Below are 25,984 nucleotides of genomic sequence, written 5' to 3' on the forward strand. Positions count from 1 at the left end.
GCGCTGGTCAGAAATGCAGTCAAGAGGCCCATGTTGACTCTGGACGAGCTGCAGAGATCTACAGCTCAGGTGGGAGACTCTGTCCATAGGACAACTATTAGTCATGCACTGTACAAAGTTGGCCTTTATGGAAGAGTGGCAAGAAGAAAGGCATTGTTAACAGAAAGCATAAGAAGTCCCGTTTGCAGTTTGCTACAAGCGATGTGGGGGACACAGCAACCATGTGGAAGAAGGTGCTCTGGTCAGATGAGACCAAAATGGAACTTTTTGGCCAAAATGCAAAACGATATCTGTGGCGGAAAACTAACACTGCACATCACTCTGAACACACCATCCCCACTGTCAAATATGGTGGTGGCAGCATGCGCGGGGGGTGCATCTCTTCAGCAGGGACAGGGAAGCTGGTCAGAGTTGATGGGAAGATGGATGGAGCCAAATACAGCGCAAACTTGGAAGAAAACCTCTTGGAGACTGCAAAAGACTTGAGACTGGGGCGGAGGTTCACCTTCCAGCAGGACAATGACCCTAAACATAAAGCCAGGGCAGCAATGGAATGGTTTAAAACAAAACATATCTATGTGCTAAATGGCCCAGTCAAAGTCCAGATCTAAATCCAATCGAGAATCTGTGGCAAGATCTGAAAACTGCTGCTCACAAACGCTGTCCATCTAATCTGACTGAGCTGGAGTTGTTTTGCAAAGAAGAATGGGCAAGGATTTCAGTCTCTAGATGTGCAAAGCTGGTAGAGACATACCCTAAAAGACTGGCAGCTGTAATTGCAGCAAAAGGGGGTTCTACAAAGTATTGACTCAGGGCAGGGCTAAATAATTACGCACACCCCACTTTGCAGTTATTTATTTGTAAAAAATGTTTGGAATCATGTTTGATTTTTGATCCACTTCTCATGTGTACACCACTTTGTATTGGTCTTTCACGTGGAATTCCAATAAAATGCATGTTTGTGGCAGTAATGTGACAAAATGTGGAGAACTTTGAGGGGGCCGAATACTTTTGCAACCCTCTGTATTTATTGTTAACCGAGTTCATCATTGATGTTTATCGTTATTAAGATTTCGTTATCCACCAGCGCCATTTCGTTATCCAGCCGGGCCTCTTCTTCCTGGCGCCTTTTTTTCATGCACGCAGTCAGAGAGCTCAGAGAAACTCTTTTGCATAGATAACAACTGAAGTTTTTTTTTTCTTTTCCTGTACTAGAAAACAATATGAGACTCTTTTCTTTGCTTCTAATGCTCTATTTCTTAGCTGTACTACACGTACAATTCATTTTCCCTTCAGATTTGCTTTAACTTACCATAGCTCAAAAAGCATTTGTTAGAAAGAGTGCAGCCGCACTAATTTCCTTGATGACAATAACTGACTTATCAGTCTGATAGTGTATTATTGGGCTGATAGCTATTGGCATCAAAATTAGCCTCTTTGTTGTGGGAGCCAAACACATCCAATGGCCAAAAATGAATTTTCTGCTTACGTGCAATACATACATACATACATGCATACATACATACATACATACATACATACATACATACATACATGCATGCATACATGCAAACATACATACATACATACATACATACATGCATACATACATACATACATACATACATGCATGCATACATACATACATACATGCATACATACATACATACATACATACATACATGCATACATACATACATGCATACATACATACATACATACATGCATACATACATACATATATACATGCATGCATGCATGCATGCATGCATACATACATGCATGCATACATACATACATACATACATACATACATACATGCATGCATGCATGCATACATACATACATACATACATACATACATACATGCACACATAAAGATATCATTCATTTTCCCAGCAATTTTATATTTGTGTTGCTTCCTTTACTATTCTATTGAATTCTTAAAGAAAATGGTTTCTAATCTCTGGGCCTATTATTCACAATGGCTGCCCTTGGTATTGTCGCTACAATGCCCTCAAACCAAGACAGTAAAGTAGCTTCAGCAAATTAATTTAAATAAAATAATCTTCTTTAGTCACTTGCTGCTACTGCATATTCTGCAGCCAAGCTGTCACTTTCTTTGTTTTTGACTTTACTAAGTTTACTAGGAAAATATACAAGCTGGATCAACCATCGGTGAATCTGCCTTGAAAGCATAAGAGCATACTAGAGATCAGCTCCAATTATAATGGCCAGTGAAGTCACCAATAAAACTGTGTACTATTTTATGACATCTGCTTTTAAAATGCATAACCCTTTCAAAGTTTTAACTCACTATTTTCATTTAAATAAATCTGTGGCTTCAGTAGACTCTAAAAAGCTTCCCATTAAGCATGCCATCTGCTCAATGCTGATTTGTTACAAGATGGTTCCTTTGTAGCCTGCAGCCTATTGCTTTATCCAAATAGTCATTTGTCCTGTCAATCATAGTTCAATCATGCAACAGTTTTAAATCCAGCAGCCATTGACTGTACCTTCTGTGAGTGTTGCGATTACTGTTAACATGTCCTCTTCCTGTACATCCTGGTGTTGGGCACTTTAGTACATTTTCATGCATGGCCAGAACTGATTAAAATAAAATAGAAAAAAAAAAGTTTAGACAAACCCAGTCTGAAATACACATAATCGTTTGAGTTAAGTAATCAAGAATTAGGTCAGGCTAGGATAATACCTCCATCAAAATCACACTAGTGGGAAAATTGCTGGCAACAGCCTTTTCAGTTTCCACGTTTGCCTCATGGGCAAGGCTGGGGGTGAGAACTAAATGAAAACTGAGGCAAACATTGTACAGTTGTGACAAAGAGCAGCCAGACAAATTGCACTTTTTTTATTTTGCATCCTGAATCGGCCTTATTATTGTAATGTGAGATTGCTTTAAGAAAGAAAAACAACTTGCTTCAGTAATCAGAAGGTAATACCAATGTCATTTAAAGTGGGATACAACTCTGCCATAGCATTCAATAAAAATGTGTATTCCTACTTTTTATTACCCATACAATTACCATATTTGCTTTGTGCGTAAGTAATATTATCTGATTACAAATGACAAGTTCCTAAAGTACAGTTTATCTGCCCTGAAAGCTGCCATTGCATTTCATTACATAGCTGCTCAGTTGCACATATACCTGAAGCAGGGAGAGCTCGGTTTCTGCACTATGCTAATATTTACTAAATGTACCTTGACAAAGGAATGTAAACAAAAGATAATGTTACCACCTCTTTGAATGTGGCCAGAAGCTTTCCCCTGAAGCAAAGAGCTTTGCACTGAAGAACAAAATGCTATGTTTAACTGTTTATATGCTGTTCTGCTACAATTTTTGTAGTAGTAGATTTTATGCTGTAAATAATCTTTTAGAGCAAAAAGGAAATGTTGAATTTCATACCATTTTAACCACTTCCCGACCGCCGTATATACAAATGGCGGCCGGGAAGTGCACCCCGCAAGGACCGCCGTATAGACAAATGGCGGCGGTCCTTGTAGGGACATGGGCGGAGCGATCGCGTCATCAGTGACGCGATCCTCCGCCTCCGCCTGGCGCCGCTCACCCGCCGCAACATCCCGCCGGCCATACGGAAGCGCCGGCGGGACGGCGGGATGTTAACCCGACGATCGCCGCATACAAAGTGTATAATACACTTTGTAATGTTTACAAAGTGTATTAAACAGGCTGCCTCCTGCCCTGGTGGTCCCAGTGTCCGAGGGACCACCAGGGCAGGCTGCAGCCACCCTAGTCTGCACCAAGCACACTGATTTCCGCCCCCCCCTGCCCCAGATCGCCCACAGCACCCATCAGACCCCCCCTGCCCACCCCCCAGACCACTGTTTGCACCTAATCACCCCCCTAATCACCCATCAATCACTCCCTGTCACTATCTGTCAACGCTATTTTTTTTTATCCCCCCCCTTCCCCCTGCTCCCTCCTGATCACCCCCCCCCCCACCCCTCAGATTCTCCCCAGACCCCTCCCCCTAGACCCCCCCCACCCCATGTACTGTATGCATCTATCCCCCCTGATCACCTGTCAATCACCTGTCAATCACCCATCAATCACCCCCTGTCACTGCCACCCATCAATCAGCCCCTAACCTGCCCCTTGCGGGCAATCTGATCACCCACCCACACCAATAGATCGCCCGCAGATCCGACATCAGATCACCACCCAAGCGCAGTGTTTACATCTATTCTCTCCTCTAAACACCCACTAATTACCCATCAATCACCCATCAATCACCCCCTATCACCACCTGTCACTGTTACCCATCAGATCAGACCCTAATCTGCCCCTTGCGGGCACCCAATCACCCGCCTACACGCTCAGATTGCCCTCAGACCCCCCCTTATCAATTCGCCAGGGCATTATTTACATCTGTCCTTCCCTGTAATAACCCACTGATCACCTGTCAATCACCCATCAATCACCCCCTGTCACTGCCACCCATCAATCACCCCCTGTCACTGCCACCCATCAATCAGCCCCTAACCTGCCCCTTGCGGGCAATCTGATCACCCACCCACACCAATAGATCGCCCGCAGATCCGACATCAGATCACCACCCAAGCGCAGCGTTTACATCTATTCTCTCCTCTAAACACCCACTAATTACCCATCAATCACCCATCAATCACCCCCTATCACCACCTGTCACTGTTACCCATCAGATCAGACCCTAATCTGCCCCTTGCGGGCACCCAATCACCCGCCTTCACGCTCAGATTGCCCTCAGACCCCCCTTAATAATTCGCCAGGGCATTATTTACATCTGTCCTTCCCTGTAATAACCCACTGATCACCTGTCAATCACCCATCAATCACCCCCTGTCACTGCCACCCATCAATCACCCCCTGTCACTGCCACCCATCAATAAGCCCCTAACCTGCCCCTTGCAGGCAATCTGATCACCCACCCACACCAATAGATCGCCCGCAGATCCGACATCAGATCACCACCCAAGCGCAGTGTTTACATCTATTCTCTCCTCTAAACACCCACTAATTACCCATCAATCACCCATTAATCATCCCCTATCACCACCTGTCACTGTTACCCATCAGATCAGACCCTAATCTGCCCCTTGCGGGCACCCAATCACCCGCCTACACGCTCAGATTGCCCTCAGACCCCCCCTTATCAATTCCCCAGGGCATTATTTACATCTGTCCTTCCCTGTAATAACCCACTGATCACCTGTCAATCACCCATCAATCACCCCCTGTCACTGCCACCCATCAATCACCCCCTGTCACTGCCACCCATCAATCAGCCCCTAACCTGCCCCTTGCGGGCAATCTGATCACCCACCCACACCAATAGATCGCCCGCAGATCCGACATCAGATCACCTCCCAAGTGCAGTGTTTACATCTCTTCTCGCCTCTAAACACCCACTAATTACCCATTAATCACCCATCAATCACCCCCTATCACCACCTGTCACTGTTACCCATCAGATCAGACCCTAATCTGCCCCTTGCGGGCACCCAATCACCCGCCTACACGCTCAGATTGCCCTCAGACCCCCCCTTATCAATTTGCCAGTGCAATATTTACATCTGTTCTCCCCTGTAATAACCCACTGATTACCTGTCAATCACCTGTCAATCACCTATCAATCACCCATCAATCACCCCCTGTCACTGCCACCCATCAATCACCCCCTGTCACTGCCACCCATCAATCACCCCCTGTCACTCCCACCCATCAATCACCCACTGTCACTGCCACCCATCAATCAGCCCCTAACCTGCCCCTTGTGGGCAATCTGATCACCCACCCACACCAATAGATCGCCCGCAGATCCGACGTCCGATCACCTCCCAAGTGCAGTGTTTACATCTGTTCTCTACCCTAAACACCCACTAATTACCCATCAATCACCCCCTGTCACTGCTACCTATCAGATTAGACCCCTATCTGCCCCTAGGGCACTCAATCACCCGCCCACACCCTCAGAATGCTCTCAGACCCCAGCCCTGATCACCTCGCCAGTGCATTTCTTGTATCTATTCCCCCCTCTAATCACACCTTGAGACACCCATCAATCACCTCCTGTCACCCCCTAACACACCTACCCATCAGATCAGGCCCTAATTTGCCCCGTGTGGGCTCCTGATCACTCGGCCAAACCCTCAGATCCCCCTCAGACCCCCTTCCGATCACCTCCCCAGTGCATTGATTGCATCTATTTTCCCCTCTAACCACCCCCTGAGACACCCATCAATCACCTCCTGTCACCCCCCTAGCACTCCTATCCATCAGATCAGGCCCAATACAACCTGTCATCTAAAAGGCCACCCTGCTTATGACCAGTTCCACAAAATTCGCCCCCTCATAGACCAGCTGTCATCAAAATTTGCAGATGCTTATACCCCTGAACAGTCATTTTGAGACATTTGGTTTCCAGACTACTCACGGTTTTGGGCCCGTAAAATGCCAGGGCGGTATAGGAACCCCACAAGTGACCCCATTTTAGATAAAAAGACACCCCAAGGTATTCTGTTAGGTGTATGACGAGTTCATAGAAGATTTTATTTTTTGTCAAAAGTTAGCGGAAATTGATTTTTATTGGTTTTTTTTCACAAAGTGTCATTTTTCACTAACTTGTGACAAAAAATAAAATATTCTATGAACTCGCCATACACCTAACAGAATACCTTGGGGTGTCTTCTTTCTAAAATGGGGTCACTTGTGGGGTTCCTATACTGCCCTGGCATTTTAGGGGCCCTAAACCGCGAGGAGTAGTCTAGAAAACAAATGCCTCAAAATGACCTGTGAATAGGACGTTGGGCCCCTTAGCGCACCTAGGCTGTAAAAAAGTGTCACACATGTGGTACCGCCGTACTCAGGAAAAGTAGTATAATGTGTTTTGGGGGTGTATTTTTACACATACCAATGCTGGGTGGGAGAAATTTCTATGTAAATGGACAATTGTGTGTAAAAAACATCAAACAATTGTCATTTACAGAGATATTTCTCCCACTTAGCATGGGTATGTGTAAAAATACACCCCAAAACACATTATACTACTTCTCCTGAGTACGGTGGTACCACATGTGTGGCACTTTTTTACACCCTAAGTACGCTAAAGGCCCAAAGTCCAATAAGTACCTTTAGGATTTCACAGGTCATTTTGCAACATTTGGTTTCAAGACTACTCCTCACGGTTTAGGGCCCCTAAAATGCCAGGGCAGTATAGGAACCCCACAAATGACCCCATTCTAGAAAGAAGACACCCAAAGGTACTCCGTTAGGAGTATGGTGAGTTCATAGAAGATTTTATTTTTGTCCCAAGTTAGCGGAAAATGACACTTTGTGAAAAAAAACAATTAATATCAATTTCCGCTAACTTGTGACAAAAAAATAAAAACTTCTATGAACTCACCATACTCCTAACGGAATACCTTGGGGTGTCTTCTTTCTAAAATGGGGTCATTAGTGGGGTTCCTATACTGCCCTGGCATTTTAGGGGCCTTAAACCGTGAGGAGTAGTCTTGAAACAAAAATGACCTGTGAAATCCTAAAGGTACTCATTGGACTTTGGGCCCCTTAGCGCAGTTAGGGTGCAAAAAAGTGCCACACATGTGGTATCGCCGTACTCGGGAGAAGTAGTACAATGTGTTTTGGGGTGTATTTTTACACATACCCATGCTGGGTGGGAGAAATACCGCTGTAAATGGACAATTGTGTGTAAAAAAAACCAAAAGATTGTCATTTACAGAGGTATTTCTCCCACCCAGCATGGGTATGTGTAAAAATACACCCCAAAACCCCTCCCCATTAATACCTATTCTGGGCAACCCTGCTTTCCCCCCTGGAATGTCTAGAGACTTTATGTCCAGATGGTACAACCTCAATTTCTTTAACCTGCTTGATTGGAAAGACCCTCTCACTGGCCTTTTACAAACTAGGTCCTCCCTAAAAGATAAAATACCATCCTCACCCCAATACATATTAGAATATACCCAAACAAAGCACTTCCTCCTCTCCCTAATGCGGAACTCTCCCTCCTCCTCTATTCCCCCGCTAACACCCTTTGAACATATGTGTGACTCTAAGGGCTACCAAAAGGGTCTGATTTCTCAGATTTACACCCTGCTACATACTAAATCAGGACTAATCACTCCTGCCCACACATATATGTCCAAATGGGAATCTGCCCTATCTCAAACTATACAACTAGAGGACTGGGAGGGGATATGGGAAAACGCCAAGCACTCCTCTATGTGCATACAGATAAGAGAAAACATATACAAAGTTATGTTCCGGTGGTATCTTACTCCAGCTAAGCTTTCAAAGATATATCCAGAATCCTCTCAGTTGTGTTGGAGAGGCTGCAATGAAAAGGGAAGCCTGGAACATATCTTTTGGTTTTGCCCAAAGATCTCCCCACTATGGTCTAAAGTGCAACGCCTCATTCAATTAAAAACTGGGATATTAATCCCTTTTGACCCCGTTTATATGGTCCTTGGTAAACCTCCCCCAGATACCCCCAAGCACACGGTACGCTTAATCACTCACATTTTGACAGCCACTCGTTTATCAATTGCCTCATCCTGGAAAAACATTGCTCCCCCGACATTAACGGAGGTCAAACATAAGATCGAATGGACCAAAGAGATGGAAAAAATGACAGCATCACTAAGAGACAGTGAATCTAGTTTTCACAAAGTCTGGAGCCCTTGGTCCCTATCCTCTCCCGACCTACGGCCCCCCTAAATCATACTCAGCAATCCTACTCCTAGAATACGCACACTCCCCTACAACATATGGACAGGCCAGGAATATCCCACCACTAAAGAACCAAATACTCAAACTTGCACCTTTAAGCCCCTGCATACATATACATAACCTCCGACCTTAGTCCAATCGGAAGGCCAATGGTATACCTCTCCCACCCTCCACCTATAGGCCTTCTCCCCATTACTCATTGATCTTTGGTGTGACCCCCCATACTGTTATGCCCCCAGTTTCAGTGTTGTTTAGGCTAACAGTGTCAGTGTATAATATTCACTTATGTTAGTTAAGTTACTCTCTAGAATTGCTCTGCTTTTCTTAAATTAATCTGCAAGATGATCAAGAATACATATTTGTATTATCGTTGGATGGTTACAGGTTCACCACAACTCCAAGCCGTCAGAACTTCATCCATGCTGGACTAATGCTCTTGAGATGAACTGATCTCGAACATGTCTACAGTTATTGATCTCACCCTGTTAGGCGCTGTTAACCCTTGACATGATTACTATGTTTACCCAACACTGTGTATTTTCTTTGTTTTTCCTTTTCTGTTAAGAAAATCTTTTAATAAACATCAGTAAAACAAAAAAAAAAAAAATACACCCCAAAACACGTTGTACTACTTCTCCCGAGTATGGCGATACCACATGTGTGGCACTTTTTTGCACCCTAACTGCGCTAAAGGGCCCAAAGTCCAATGAGTACCTTTAGGATTTCACAGGTCATATTGAGAAATTTCGTTTCAAGACTACTCCTCACGGTTTAGGGCCCCTAAAATGCCAGGGCAGTATAGGAACCCCACAAATGACCCCATTTTAGAAAGAAGACACCCCAAGGTATTCCGTTAGTAGTATGGCGAGTTCATAGAAGATTTTATTTTTTGTCACAAGTTAGCGGAAATTGATTTTAATTGTGTTTTTTCACAAAGTTTCATTTTCCGCTAACTTGTGACAAAAAATAAAATCTTCTATGAACTCACCATACTCCTAACGGAATACCTTGGGGTGTCTTCTTTCTAAAATGGGGTCATTTGTGGGGTTCCTATACTGCCCTGGCATTTTAGGGGCCCTAAACCGTGAGGAGTAGTCTTGAAACGAAATTTCTCAAAATGACCTGTGAAATCCTAAAGGTACTCATTGGACTTTGGGCCCTTTAGCGCAGTTAGGGTGCAAAAAAGTGCCACACATGTGGTATCGCCGTACTCAGGAGAAGTAGTATAATATGTTTTGGGGTGTATTTTTACACATACCCATGCTGAGTGGGAGAAAGATCTCTGTAAATGGACAATTGTGTGTAAAAAAATTAACAAATTGTCATTTACAGAGATATTTCTCCCACCCAGCATGGGTATGTGTAAAAATACACCCCAAAACACATTATACTACTTCTCCTGAGTACGGCAATACCACATGTGTGGCACTTTTTTGCAGCCTAACTGCGCTAAGGGGTCCAAAGTCCAATGAGCACCTTTAGGCTTTACAGGGGTGCTTACAATTTAGCACCCCCCCCCCCCCAAAATGTCAGGACAGTAAACACACCCCACAAATGACCCCATTTTGGAAAGTAGACCCTTCAAGGTATTCAGAGAGGGGCATGGTGAGTCCGTGGCAGATTTCATTTTTTTTTTGTCGCAAGTTAGAAGAAATGGAAACTTTTTTTTTTTTCTCACAAAGTGTCATTTTCCGCTTACTTGTGACAAAAAATAATATCTTCTATGAACTCACTATGCCTCTCAGTGAATACTTTGGGATGTCTTCTTTCCAAAATGGGGTCATTTGGGGGGTATTTATACTATCCTGGAATTCTAGCCCCTCATGAAACATGACAGAGGGTAAAGTCATAGATGCTTGAAAATGAGAAAATTCACTTTTTGCACCATAGTTTGTAAACGCTATAACTTTTACCCAAACCAATAAATATACACTGAATGGGTTTTTTTTTTATCCAAAACATGTTTGTCCACATTTTTCAGAAATTTTACTTTAGTTGAAAAATGTCAGCACAGAAAGTTAAAAAAATCATTTTTTTGCCAAAATTCATGTCTTTTTTGATGAATATAATAAAAAGTAAAAATCGCAGGAGCAATCAAATAGCACCAAAAGAAAGCTTTATTAGTGACAAGAAAAGGAGCCAAAATTCATTTAGGTGGTAGGTTGTATGAGCGAGCAATAAACCGTGAAAGCTGCAGTGGTCTGAATGGAAAAAAAGTGGCCGGTCCTTAAGGGGTAGAAAGCCCTAGGTCCTCAAGTGGTTAAAGAACTGCTCCTATAAAATACCCCATTTACATTTTCTAACCCTCTTTGATTATGTTCACTTTAAAACTGTAAAAATAAAGCTTAGAAATACCTTATGACATCATTATTGCAGCCCCACTACACTATATTAGTAGCAGGGCAGTTGGGAGGAGCTGATACTTGTATTCCGTATAAACTGCTTGTTGGAAAAATGACTACCTTTCCCATGATCCCTAGCAGTGAATGATAGCTGTTATCACCCCACTGGGTAACAATATGCATGACTGAAGGGTCGCTGGACCCCTATACTGGTATACATATTAAGTATTAGAAATTAGATAGTATAATAAACATCACTTGAAAGGTTTCAATTCTCTTTAGCAATGCATAATGTGGCAGTTTTGGGGAGTGCTGTAACTAGGAAAATAATCAGCAGTTTCAACTGTCAAGCTTCCATTTTTAGAGGTGGCTGTATTGGAGACATTCTGCTTGATTCACTAAGGGCCCATTCACACTTGCAAAATGCAAAATGCTAGTGCTTTTGCCAGCGTTTTGCTCTGGTGTTTTTTGGCATTTAACGCAAAAAAAAATCACTGTTCACACTTTCCGATTTTTTCTGCAATCGCGATTAGCGCTTCTATAGCACTAAACGCGATCGCTGGGAAATCGCCGGAAAATGGTGCAGGATACAAATTTGCGTTTGGCGATTTGCGTTAATTGCCGGCGATTAATGCAAATCATCCAAGTCAGAACGGGCCCATAGGTTATTATGGCACTGGCACTTTAAAAAGCGCTAGCACTTGAGCGTTTTGCCGAAATTGCCGGCAAAACACTCACACGTGAACAGGGCCTAAGGATAGCGCAGCGTTACATTGCAAGTTAGCTGTTGTTACACGCATTAGTGAATTAGCATACCTTAATTCTGGCTCCTTGCATGCTATGCGCGCTAGTGGCAGCATAGCATGCTTAATCAGATTCAGTCAGGGGACCGGACAATCACCGCACCCTATGCTGCTGTACTGCAGCATAGCGAATGCTAATAACTTTAAGTCTGCTCCACTCCTCACACCCTGAGCCCCTTCAGGTCCAGTCACATCAAAGAACGTGATCCCCGCACTCTGATTGGCCCAATAGGCTGTCTGTCAAGTGATGGGTGGGAGGAGTGGAGTGTACATTAGGTAACTAGCAGGATAACAGAGGCGCCAGGTAGAGTAAAATTAATTAAAATCGTTAAAAAGGGGGAAGTGGGTGGACTCACCTCCCTTCTGGAAGAAATGGCCGAAACAACGGGCAAGTTACTTGCAGTTTAAAGTAACATTTATTAATAACTCCAAAAGTGCAACGCGTTTCACGGGTAACAGTCCCACTTCTTCAGGCAAATGATTTTTGGAGGGTACACTGTCTGGTCAAGAGCTGGGTATAGCGCCTCTGTACCCACCTTCTTCATCACCAGATACCATTACATTAACATACTACACCATATCGGGCTCTCGGTTTGCCTCTCTTTACATTAAGTTACTAGCGTTCGCTATGCTGCAATACAGCAGCATAGCGTGCTCTGAGTGCCCGCTCCTCTTACTGGGTCTGATTACGCACGCTGCGCTGCCACTAGTGCGCGTAGAGTGCAGGGAGCCAGAATTAAGGTACTCTGATTCACTAGCACGCATAACAGCAGCTGACTCGTGCTGTTACACTGCACTATCATTAGTGAATCAAGCCCATTCTGCTTGTTTATGGAACCCTAACCATGTTAGTAGGCCTTCAGGCATACAAAACAAAAAAAAAGCTACACAAGTGCCACCTGCCATTAGAATAGACAGATACCAGCAGGGCCGGTTCTTTCATGAAGCAAGGTGAAACATTTGCATCGGGTGCAGAGATTACAGGGGCAGCATGTTTGTACTGTGTGTTTACACTTACAGTATGCAGTCAGAGTAGGAGGAGAACCAAGAGGAGAGTGAGGTGAAGAGGTCATCATTGGGGATAAGCAGCTCGTTGTGCTGTGTGAGGAGTCTGACAGTGAGTGAGGAGGGGGGGAGGCAGGAGAGCAGCAGTGTTTCATTTGACTTGGACAGCAAAAAGAGGGGAGGGGCACTGCTGTCCTGACTGAGGAGGAATGGAGGACGGCCGTCTGGCTGAGGGTGAGCAGTTTGTTTGTCACAGACTCGCAGACAGCCAGTGTGTCATTATGTTGAGCTGTAGCATGTTCTGTGTCTGGTTGTTGCATATGCTCACTTGCTGAGAACATGCAACTACTGTATAACATGCTGTGCAAATTGTCGGTGCTGTGCGATCATTCCAAATTGGGAAGAGGAGGCACAATTTCTCACAAGTCTGCCTCAGGCAGCACTAAGTCTAGAACCGGCCCTGGATACCAGATTTGACAATCAGACCTGAGGTCTGCTGCAATTTTCCAGTCCCTGCTGTGGAACCCTGAACAGTCTACCCAATGTCCATCACTACTGACCTCAATGTTGTTTTGACTCAGGATCTTCCAAATGCTGAATATTAAGGCCAGTAAAATAGGTACAAACTAGTGAAAAAATAGAGGAAGTAGTTTGCTTACCTCTCTGAAGATAATGGCCAAAAGTATCTTGGATGTATACCTATTTTCTGTACTGATACACCTCTGGCTCCTGCTTGGGGGGGATCTCCCTGCAGGCCTTAACTTTGTAAATAATCTTATTTTATCTAATACTAGTCAACCTAAGCCCGTTTAGAAATGGGCTCTAGGGCCCATATGCAATTCACGTTTTCACCCGAGTTTTCTCCTAGGGGATATTTTGAAACTTGACAATAAAATGCCTTTTAAGCCACCAGAAAGCAAGAAAATACTCAAAATAATTTTGATAGTACTATCTCACATACTTTTTAGTACTTTTTTAGCTGAAAAGTGCTGAGAAGTTATTTTAAATCGAAGATGAAAAATTATCTCCTGGGGGAAAAGTCAGGTAAAAAAGTGAATTGCATATGGGCCTAGGTCTGTCAGCACCGCTTGTCACCGCCTAGGTCTGTCAACGCCCACAGGGACATGGGACGCAGAGACACAGGGAGATTGTTGTATAGGATACCATTGGATTGACGTTTCACACTACTTGGCTCCTGGTTTCCCCTTTTGCTTATTTGGTGGTTCCAGAGATTATTGACCTTCATTTGAACTTTTATCTCAAGTCACAGACTTGGCTTCTTGTAATGAGATGGGAGTCACAGACATCCTGTTCTCAGTACTGTGTTGTAAGTGATAAGAGGTATTCTAACATGCTGCATACAGGCTTTGAATGAATGTCTATGTCCAATCTCCAGTTCAGTCCACACTCATTATAACACATGCATTAGAGAATGTGCACAGTGTGAATCTAGCCATAAGAAAATATTTCAAAATCTGCCTTATACTGCAGTGTAAACTGATCAGGAAACAGCAGCACCTTTAACCCCAATAAAATGCAAGCAGCAGAGTATGACTGAGAATTGATTGAACTGCCGTGGTGCATACAAACATATACTCACCAGCTTCCCCACTGCCTGATCAGTTCAGATTTACCCTGGCTCCCAATCATTCCAACAATAAATAAACTGCCTGAAATCATGACATCAAAAGGCATTTGCTGATTCCATGGCAAATATCAGATATGATTATTATGATAGCAACAGTCAGACTGACATAGCCCATCCCAACTGAACTGCGTATGGCAGGCTTTTTGAATATGATATTTCATTTGCACCATTTCTGTGCCTAGACCTTCATGCAAGATCCTCTAAACATTTTCTTTATACCGACCCTGTGATTGGATAAAAGAAAACACCTTGTTTGTAGTATAAAGTCATACAAATGTAAATGACACATCGTTCATTTAATGTGTTGTTACATTGTCATGATTTTCCCTTGTATCCACTTTTTAATCAATTTTTATGACTGCCATTCAACTCTGGTGATAGGATAGATTTGCAGTATATATTTACTGTATTTGATTCGTTTATTTTCTGTAATGAGTTTGCAAATAACATAGATATGGATTTATGAGTAGATAGATAAAAGGAGATGGAGGTGTATAGATCACGAGGACCCCAACCCCCATGTGAATGGAGGAGTTTTCCTGGACACACCAGAGGTGGCGCTCATCACTGCTGGCCACAGCTGGTGCTTTCCCGTGTGTCCTCTGGCCTCTGATATTCTTGTTTCTTTTCTTCATACTGTGAGTGCAGTTCTTTGACTGTATTACTAGTTCATGCTCCTGGACCTTTCACTGTTAGTAAAGGTATAACGAGGGACCAAGCCTTTACTTAAACAGTTTTGATATTTAATACATATTTCCCTTCAATCCAGTTATGTGACCCAGACATCCTCCTAGAAAGCATGTAGCTAGCAGAAGTGTGGGGAGTCCTCAGCTAGCTAGTAGGTCTTACTCTTCAGCTCATCCCTGCTAAGAGATACTCACAGAGTTCATACTATGCCAGACCATACTGCACTCACTTTGATTGATGCTCTGCCTTAGTTGCAGGGTTTGTGGCAAGGTCTGCTGCCACTCTGAAGCAGAGGCATGCCATCTGTCAAGTGAGTGGTAATGCAATCTGCTGTCTAGAAAAATGCTTGCAGTCACCGCAGGACGGCAATGGACTCAAACAGAAAGGGTCAATAGGAAGTGGCCCATAAAACAATAACTGCAGTCCTTTACATGTCTGATTCCAGTCTGCTGCTTGGTCCATCAAAAAGTTAAGGTAGTGTGCATTGTATGAACCAAACTTAACCTTTTCTGGTCTTTGCGTTCCACCACCTTTCATCTTTGTTCTTAGAAGTGCCTATTTGGTTTCAGGTGAGGCTAAAAAATGAAATGTTTTTACAGTGTGCTGGGATTGCAACTCTTAACAACCACGGCAGATGAACCCCTAATATCAGTCACATTCTTGCATGAAATGCGATTCTGTTGACCTTTTTTATAAATAGGCCCCTTAACAACTGCTTATACAAGTTTTAACAACTGTAATTGAAATGTATTGCTTTATATAATATGATTGGCTGAGATGAATGGCAGATTTTTTTTCCAAGTTATTTTTGATTTCAACTTCCGAATCCAAGTGATTTAGCGCCAAAAGTCCAATTGAGGCCAGAATGCCAGATTTCATGATTTTTAATCTATGGGTAGCCATCTTGGTCTACCTTTCCAGCAACTAATTTCTTATCTTAGTAGCTAAGTATTACTGCAGACTTGAGCTTGTTTTTTTCAGACAGGAAGTTTTTAATCAGGATAATACAATTTATTGGCTAATTTACAAGAAAAACAGTAGACTTTCAGCTAGTAAGCCTTCTTCAGACTCGAATCCTGTTGACTGACAAATATATGAAAAGGCGGTAAAGAGATTCTTTTGAAAAATAATTGTCCTCCTGTTACATTAATTACAAAGGATCTTGCAAGGATTGTGAGGTATTTATGGCAAATAGATCCTTGGATTACTTAATGCCTACACAAACTCAGGCTGACTACATACTCTATCCATTCAGTGCAAGCACCTGGAGCCTGGAAACATTTATGTTACCTCTATGTTAGTGAGCAGAGGGGGGGGGGGGCACTCAGGGGGGCACAGGGATTCCCGGGGGGGGGGGGAGGACAATGCCCCAGCATTCTGCATTGCAGCGCCATTACTGCTATTAATAATATGAAGAAGAAAAGATGGTAAATATAAAAATCACTAACTTTCTAAAGGCACTCGAACTTTGTGAGGGCACCCAGATAGGCTGCGATGATGTGGATAGAGTCCAGTCACATGACCTGTGCCATCACAGCCTGGTATAGGGCATTTGGTCTCACGTTTATCTGAGCGTGGAGAACCTGCAAGGTGAAAGAAATCACATGTGTAATCTTTCAGTCTAGTCTTAATAGTGCAGCATTAGTCTAGTTTTTGATTCTTTGTTTTAAATTGTAAGATATAATATCTAAACTCTACCCAGAGCAATAAATATCAGTGCTTCCATTTGAAAGAAAATTTATAGTAAGTAAGTGTGGCAGAGGAGTGACAGTCTTTTGGCCATTACTCTTACAGTTGATGAGTGTTTAATGCACATCTAACAACCTGAGCCCTTGCTTTTGCAGTCTTGACATGAGTCATGGTAATTGAAACTATGTAAAACTGTGTAATTTACATGAATACTATCAATATCTCACAACAGGCATATAATCAAATAGCTCCTCTTAGAAGAAAACATTATACAAGTCATCCTTATTAAATCAGTCAAATCAGTTTTAAAGAATAAGTGAACTTAAAGAAACACAATTGATTAACATGTTTTTTTCAATTGAGATAGGAAATGTTTGGAAGTGCTGCTAAGTACTGGTGTATGGATTTGAATTCTTATCTCTTTGTTTACTGTTAGCTAATTCCTTTCACACTTTTTTAACAGCAAATCTGACGGCAGACTGAATCATGAGGGGAGGGGGAATTCCCTCACACTTCATCTGTTAACCCTGTATGAAAGAATGCTCTGCCTATCTCTGTCTGAGCTATCTGTAGAGAGCAAAGGAAATGTATCTTATGTGCAACATAAACATTTGTAATTGTGTGTGTGCAACCTGACATTTGGATGGCTTTTCATATAACTCTGCTTCAATATTACACTGTTCTTAGCATGTCAGACTGCAGAGATTCATACCTTTGCAAATGAGACATTTCCAAATGTAGCTAAAATCTACACACAATCAATGAAAGCTTTTGCCTTTGATATTTAACATGAAAAGTAGGAAAATGTTTACACAGCTACTTAGACATTATTTGAACATTGTCATTTTAGAACACTTGGTTGGATAGTGTTCCATTAAAACATGCTAAACCTCTATTTGTCCTCTCTCTCAACAATGCAGATATAATCTATTAATGTTGTTCATTCACACTATGGGATGCAGGTGACTGTGACCTGTACTGTAATGCATGGCCACCTGAACTGCTGTCCATTGTGGCACTGATCCTATTCATTACGTTGTTTTGGGCAGTACCAATAAAAGCAAGTGGTAGTATTTTACCACAAGAAACTGCGGTGCAATTAATTAGTGGAAAGGTCCAACATTGCTTTCTACTCCATGCCTAAAGTCCTCGCATACTGGACACTATGTGTGGCATGATGTACTGCAGTGCACAATCTACAGTACACTATCTGCTTGACCCCTTAAAGAGACTCAGAGATGAGTCTTCCTGCCTTTTTCTTTTACTTACCTGTGGCTTCCTCCAGCCCCATAACCATGGCTGTGTCCCTCGCTGTCCTCCTACGATGTTCAGCCGCAGTGAGCCCTGGTAAGCGGCTGAGTGACATCAGCGGCGGACCTTCTGCCCATACACAGACCGTCTGCGCTGATGCAGAAGGCCCCGGTCGATGTCACTCAGTCAGAGTGACGTCAGCCGGAGTTGACGGTGACAAGAGGACGGCAAGGGACACAGCCATGCTTATGGGGCTGGAGGAAGTCCCGGGTAAGTAAAAAAAGGCAGGAAGACTCATCTCTGAGTCTCTTTAAGGCTCATACACATGGTTGACTGAAGTCGACTGAGGCTGCCGGTAATGATCACACATCGACAATCAAGCCTGTGTGTACGGCAGCCCCCAACCGACAACCCCCAACCTGTGAGTGACTCGCCTGGTGGTTCTACTCACCCGACTGATGGCCAACTACTTTGAAGATGCTGCTCCCCCCACCTGCACACATCGCTCCGTTGTCCCTCCATTGTCCCTCTGTCACTCCCTGCATAGCAACAGTACGTGTCATCAGCTACATAGCTGACATGCATATGTACCAAAGATGTGGCCCAAGGGGATCGGGTCTTGTTTACGGATAGATAACAAAAATAATGCACCTTTACTGATTCTGTCAACCGGAAGTGATCTGAGAATCTCCTAGTGAAGTGATCTGAGAATCCCCTAGTGACATATTGTTTACAAAAATATTCTTTAACCACTTTGTCCTCTGCTACAGTATATCTACGTCAGCTGTGGCACCCTCCAAGCCACAGCCACGTAGATATACTGACCTGCTTGCAGCCCTGTTGTGCAGGAACAGGTGCGCTTCAGAGCGCACCTCCTGGCACTAACAGCTGCAATACTAATTGGTGAAAGGGAAAATGTTTCCCCCCCCCCCGCGGATGAACGATCACCGCTGTAGCAAACAGTGGCCAGATCTGCTAAAAAAATTATAGGAAAGCAGCCTGACTCACCTTATCTCGTTCCAGCGATCAGCCTGCAGCCCGAGCCTCCGATCCCCACTCTGCGCGCAGCCTTGTAATGCTTGATCAAGCCGGGACCCGGTAACCGGCATCACAGGGCTGCGTGCAGAGTGGCGATCGGAGGCTTGGGCTGCAGGCTGATCGCTGGAACGAGATATGGTGAGTCATGCTGCTTTCTGATCATTTTTATAGCCATCTGGCCACTGAGGGGGCTGCCTGGGTGGGGGGTGGGGCATCTGGCTGGCTTCTATGGGGGTGCGTGGACCCCTGGTGGGGGGTGGGGGATAAACTGTGCAGCGGGGGGGAGATGAAGTAAGAGGGGCCACATATTTTAATTTTAAGTGTATAATTTTATACTGGGGGCAGATCTGGCTATAATGGTGGGGGGGGGGGGCTAATCCTGGGTGCACCCACTAATCCTGAGGGCGCATCTGGCTATAATGGGGGACCACTATTCCTGGGGACACATTTGGTTATAATGAGGGGAAGCAATCCTGGGGATACATCTGTCTATCTATACAGGGGGTACCAAACACAGAGGACACATCGGGCTATACTGGGGGTGACTGATATTGGGGACACATCTGGCTAAAGGGGGGGGGATCTGATACGTGGGACACATTTTGCTATCAATACTGGGAGACATAATACTGGTGACATGTTTTTATCTACTGTGGCACTTTTTATTTTTAAACTGGAATTGATAAAAACTGAGAAAAAATGCATTGTTTTTCACTTTTCCCCTCTTTTTCACATTAAAATGCATAGAAAACTTTTTTGGTCTAGGGACAAAATACCCGCCAATGAAAGTCTAGTTTGTTCTGAAAAAAACAATACCTAGATCATTTAGGTGTCGTGAGTAGGGATAAAGTTGTGGCTGATTAAATAGGGGCATAGCTAAAACGTCAAAATTGCTCTGGTCAATAAGGGGAAAACAAGGTCTGGATGCGAAGTGGTTAAGGGCACATTTCCACTGGGCTGCTGTGCTGTGTCTATTTCAGAAACGGACGTGGCACCCTGCTGATTTAAATTTGCATCCGTATCCCTTTGCCATGCCATGCACAGCTATAGGGATTCAGATGCCTACTGCAGAAAACTGCAGCATGCATCATTTTTTTGGCCCGCCCAGATTCGGACGAAGGCTATTGTTGTCAATAGGCTGTGATTCCGCATTTGAAATCACGTGTGGAAAACGGACGCAATTCGCAGCTAGAGGAAATCGACCCTAACTTGTATTTTGCCTACTAGGTGTGCTGAACTAATAAGCATCCCTAAGAACTGGTCATACATGATCCAATCATGGGATCCAGTATAGAACAAATGTAACAATAAAACTAAACTGATCATAAAACTAACTTAATAGGCATTTTCTCTCCATTGACCACAAACAGTATTAAATCTAGTCAGATAATTGCCACCATAATGTAGCTCTATAACAAATCCACCCTTAAAGGGAACCTTAACCGGCGGGGAAAAAAAAAATCACTTACCTGGGGGCTTTCCCAAGCCTCCTGCAGCCGTCCGGTGCCCGCGCCGGTCCTTCGGTGCCCTCCGGTCTCCCTCCGCCGCTAAGTTTTGTTTTCGGACGACTGCCAGTCGTCCTCGGGCCTCTTCCGCATTCCTCGTCGTAAACTGCAGTAAAGCGCGTCCGCATGACGCCAAACGTGTCATGTGCATGACGCCAAACGTGTCATGCGGACGCGCTTTACTGCAGTTTACGACTAGGAATGCGGAAGGGGCCCGAGGACGACTGGCAGTCGTCCGAAAACGAAACTTAGCGGCGGAGGGAGACCGGAGGGCACCGAAGGACCGGCGCGGGCACCGGACGGCTGCAGGAGGCTTGGGAAAGCCCCCAGGTAAGTGAATTTATTTTTCCTCGCCGGTTAAGGTTCCCTTTAATGTGCCACCATTAGAAGTGCAACAGTTATATGCCACCAATACAAGTGAAACTTGAAAAAAATTTGAATATCGTGCAAAAGTCCATTTAATTCAGGAATTCAACTTAAAAGGTGAAACTAATGAAACTATGAAATAGATTACATGCGAAGTGAGATAGTTCAAGCCTTTATTTGTTATCATTTTGATGCTTATGGCTTATAGCTTATAATAACTCCAAAATCAAAATCTCCAACCATTAGAATACTGTGAAAATGTTCAATATTCTAGGCTCAGTGTCAGTCTCTGAACAGCTAATTAATCTAAAAGGGTTCCTATTTCATATGTTAGTTTCACCATTTAAGTTGAATTTCTGAAATAAATGGACTTTTCCGATATTCTAATTTTTCGAGTTTCACCTGTAAAAAAATGTAGCCATAATGACCCATAATTATTGCCACCATTATGCTCCCCCTATAAAAAGTGCAACCAAAATGTTCCCTCTGTATAACCAGTGTCACGTTATGTCCAGCATAACAGGTGACACTGTCTTCCCTATAAGTGGAATGTGAATGTTGGCATAAGTGTATGCATCTATATGTGTATGTTTGTGAATGCAGATGTATGTGGGCATAACTGTATGAATCTCTAAGTGCATGCTTTGTGTATATAACTGTATGTGGTCATAAGTGTGTGCATCTATATACTGTATGTATGCTTTGTTAATGTACGTATATATGGGAATAAGTGTTTGCATCTACGTGTGTATGTTTTGTGAATGTAAGCATATTTGGGCATAAGCGTATGCCTCAATATGTGTATGTTTTGTTAATGTAAGTGTATTTTGGGGTAGTTGTATGCCTCTATATGTGTATGTTTTGTTACTGTAAGTGTATTTGGGCATACGTGTATGCCTCTATATGTGTATGTTTTGTGAATGTAAGTGTATTTGGGCATACGTGTATGCCTCTATATGTGTATGTTTTGTGAATGTAAGTGTACTTGGGAATAAGTGTATGCCTCTATATGTGTATGTTTTGTTAACCAGTTCACCCCCAAGGGTTTTTACTCTAACGGACCAGAGCAATTTTCACTTGTCAGTGCTCCTCCCTTTTATTCCCTAATAACTTTATTACTACTTATCACAAGAAAATGATCTATACCTCGTTTTTTTCACCACCAATTAGGCTTTCTGTGGGTAGTACATTTTGCTAAGAATTTTTTTATTCTAAATGCATTTTAATGAGAAAAAAACAAAAAAATAGAAAAAAAATCATTATTTCTCAGTTTTCAGCCATTATAGTTTTAAAATTAAACATTCTCCTGTGGATAAAACAAACACATTGTATTTGCCCAGTTGTCCCGATTATTAAACCATTTAAATTATGTCCCTATCACAATGTATGGCGACAGTATATTATTTTGAAATATAGGTGTTATTTTTCTGTTCTGTTTTTTTTTGTTCTGGCCATAATTACAAGCCCCAATGTAATAAATTAAAATTAATTTTCCCCCATAAAATATAGATTAAAAAAAGCTGAGTCCCTAAGGCAAGTATTTATTTATTTTAAGCTGATTTTTTTTTTACAAGTGTTTTCTTTTGTAGGGGGAGTGTTGGAAGTGGAATTTTATTAATTTTATTACTCATGTGTATGTACTTGTAAATGTATGTATTTTGTACGTGTCATATACTTTTTGGCCACAAGATGGCGCTAGTGAACACTCATAGTAAGTGTTCACTTTTTTTTTTTTTACACTTTATTTAATTGTTACATTTCCTGTTTTTGTGAATGGACGTAGCCGCTGTTCGCGGTCACGTCCATTCACTCCAGGCACTGCGATTGGGTAGAGGACCGTTTGGTCCTCTTCCCCAATCCCTCAGCACGGGATCCTGACGGAAACGGCGGCCGTAGCGGCGCGCACACGGCGGTAGCAGCGGCGGGAACGCGCGACTTATTAATACGTCATGTTGCCGTTAATAGGGTAAAGCATGACGTATTAATGCGTTAGGATGCCACTAAATGGTTAATGTAAGTGTATTTTGGCGTAGTTGTATGCCTCTATATGTGTATGTTTTGTTAATATAAGTGTATTTGGGCATACATGTATGCCTCAATATGTGTATGTTTTGTTAATCTAAGCTTATTTGGGCTTACATATATGCCTCTATATGTGTATGTTTTGTTAATATAAGTGTATTTGGGCATACCTGTATGCCCCATATGTGTTTTATTTTGTGAATGTGTATATACAAGTATGTATGCATTTGTCCTCACATTACATTTATACAGGTCCAGCCATGTTTGACCTAATTTCCTGGTGCATATTTTATCATTAATAGCATTTCACTGGTCTTTTGTCTTACTTTTGTTGCTATATATTTGTTGCCCTGCTACATCGATGACTTTTGTTTGCCTCCTTTCCTTTGCTAGGTGCTCCAGAAGGAACATGTCCAGCTCTTTGTAGGTACTGTGAAACATGTGGCCTTGCTCTGCTTGGAAAGTTATTGCTTGCTCCAGCAGACTCAAGTTTCCTTTTCGTTTATCCAGATCTACAGACTCTTCTGTAATAATCGAGAGACATTTGTCATCGTCATCACTTTCTGGAATCTGCTGGTGGTTGGTGTCATCGGAGTCTGATAAATCAGGCGATGAGCAATTTTCAGTCTCTGCTGGTTTCTCATCTTTAATATCAATGTCACCCTTTTGCCTAATGTCATGGCAGAATGCACCCAATGTATTGTCCTTTGCATTGAGCTCTGTGTAACTGGAAGAACTATCCCACCCATTTTCCGTTGTTTCACAGCAGTCATTATCATCTTCAGGTGAGAGTGGAGAGTGGCTTTGCTTGGAGGACTGGATAATGTAACTTTCTCTGTGATCTCGGTCAACTTTAGTTGACTGAATTACACTTCTTAAATGGCTTCCGGTCACTGCCTCTTTTACTGTTCTGCCCAGTAGCAGTGGATCAGTGATAAGATTTTGATAACAGTTCTTCCCCTCAGCTGTATGAGTAGTCACACCAGTTGACTGCACAATTATGGTACCTGTAGAAGACACGAGACATGTATTAAAGAGGAACTTTAGGGAAAAGTGGAAAAAAAAAAAATCAATACATTGCAAAGTGAAAAGTTAAAAAATAGAATAGAAATCAATAAATGATTGATATTCACCATTTGATTAGTTCATATTGTTTGATCTGCAACGGGTCTGCTCATAATCATTTTTACTACTGGCAGACATGAAAAAAAAACCAGACAGCACCAACTGCCGTAATCTATAACCACCACCCCTAATGCGATAGGCTGAAAGGTTGTTTTTTTATAGATATAAATATACACGCATGGAGATACTAGTTGCTTGGCAGTTGGAAACAGATGTTATTTCCCACAATGCAACAAGGTTAACAGACAGGAAATTGTCAGGACCTAGGTTCTGACATCACACTGTGGGAGAGGTTTCACCACAATATCAGCCAAAAAGACTCTTCCCCCCCCCCCCCGATAATCTATTCAATAAAAGGTAAAGATTTCTCCTGGGAAAGGGGGTATCAGCTACTGATTGGGATAAAGTTCAATCCTTGGTTACAGATCCTTTTAAAAGTTTACTCAACTCATGTTAATGCTGTCAGAGTAAATGGCAGTATGCGTTCATTGATTAATTAATATGCATAATAATGAAATGTGATGTGTACTGTTCATTATTAATTCCCCTTGCAATTCTTCTGGTCTTGTCTTCATCTCCAATTATGATATTACTTTATGATCATACACAAATAGTTTGATTGTATGCTGAGTAAGGAATTGGTAAATGCGGGAGATGTTCTTTAGGTGGAGACAGTAGGAGGTGGTGTGTTAATGTGGGGTTTGGACAAGAGTAACAAGTCAATTAGTACACCTAGGGTAACACGTCTGAAAGAGAGGGGTTATGAGTGTGTCATTAGCATTGATGATACAGTGTCAAATCAAGTTGTAGAAAAATTACAATTTTTGTTTTTTTTCCATATTGAGTTTCAGAAAGGGAAAACATATGAATGTGGTTATAGCGTTATTAAAGTTGGGAATGAGAGCTACTAATGTAACTACATGAGGAACAGAAATATAGCTTTGAGTGTCATCACTATATAGGTGATACTGCAAACCAAACAAGATGAGACAGTAATTATAGACAGTGAAGAGAACGGGTCCTTAGACTGAAGCTTGAGGTATTCTGCCAAGCAGGGAGAGTGGGAAGGAGGTGTTGGTGGAATGTACTGATCTAAAGGTTCTGTCTGTGAGGAAAGCAAGGACAAAGTAAGTACCTGAATGCCCAGAAAGTAGAGGATCAAAAAAAAAAAAAAAAACAGAAGATGGTGCATTGTATCAAAATTGAAGAAGCATCAAGAAAAATGGATATAAAGTAAAAACCATTACACTTAGCAGTGAATAAGTCATTCTTTACTTCTATGAGGGCTAGAGTGACTGGGGTGGAAGCCAGATTGATAGTGATCAAGCAGGGAATTAGCAGAGGTTGTGCATCCATTCCAGGGGCATAGCAATAGCCATAGCAGCCATGGCAGCTGCTATGGGGCCCTGGAGCAGAAGGGGGCCAGTGGGTACTTAATGTATTCACAGTTAACTGTTTCTCCACCCTCCGACTTTGTCTCAGTGCCCATGAACTGTGTGCAGTGTTGATTGGATAAGATTGTAAATGACTCAATTAACTCATATCTATAGGGTAGGGCCGGGTGGAATTTCAGAGTGCCTACATCTGAGGGCCCCAATAAAGTTTTGCTATGGGGCCCCATGGCCTCTAGCTACACCACTGATCAATTCTGAATATGTTTTTTTCTTGAATATTTTGAAAGAGAAGGTAGAAGAAACACAGTCAGGCAGTCAAATGGGACAGTATGGTCCAAAGA

At 42.7% G+C, this 25,984-nt stretch overlaps 1 protein-coding gene across 8 annotated transcripts in view; it reads right to left on the reverse strand.

The window, feature by feature from the left end:
• Positions 1-25,984, reverse strand: part of ST18 (ST18 C2H2C-type zinc finger transcription factor) — a 336,354-nt gene that overhangs the window by 137,284 nt on the left and 173,086 nt on the right. For all 8 annotated transcript variants that reach the window (XM_068234755.1, XM_068234752.1, XM_068234754.1 and 5 more), the window contains 3 exons: positions 23,451-24,131; positions 16,702-16,836; positions 2,517-2,607 (listed from right to left, as the gene is read on the reverse strand). In XM_068234755.1, the coding sequence (XP_068090856.1) occupies positions 2,517-2,607; positions 16,702-16,836; positions 23,451-24,131 (907 nt within the window). The remainder of the gene's footprint in view (positions 1-2,516; positions 2,608-16,701; positions 16,837-23,450; positions 24,132-25,984) is intronic.

This window comes from Hyperolius riggenbachi, chromosome 5 (genome assembly GCF_040937935.1).
Source record: "Hyperolius riggenbachi isolate aHypRig1 chromosome 5, aHypRig1.pri, whole genome shotgun sequence".
In the NCBI taxonomy this organism is placed as follows: Eukaryota; Metazoa; Chordata; class Amphibia; order Anura; family Hyperoliidae; genus Hyperolius; species Hyperolius riggenbachi.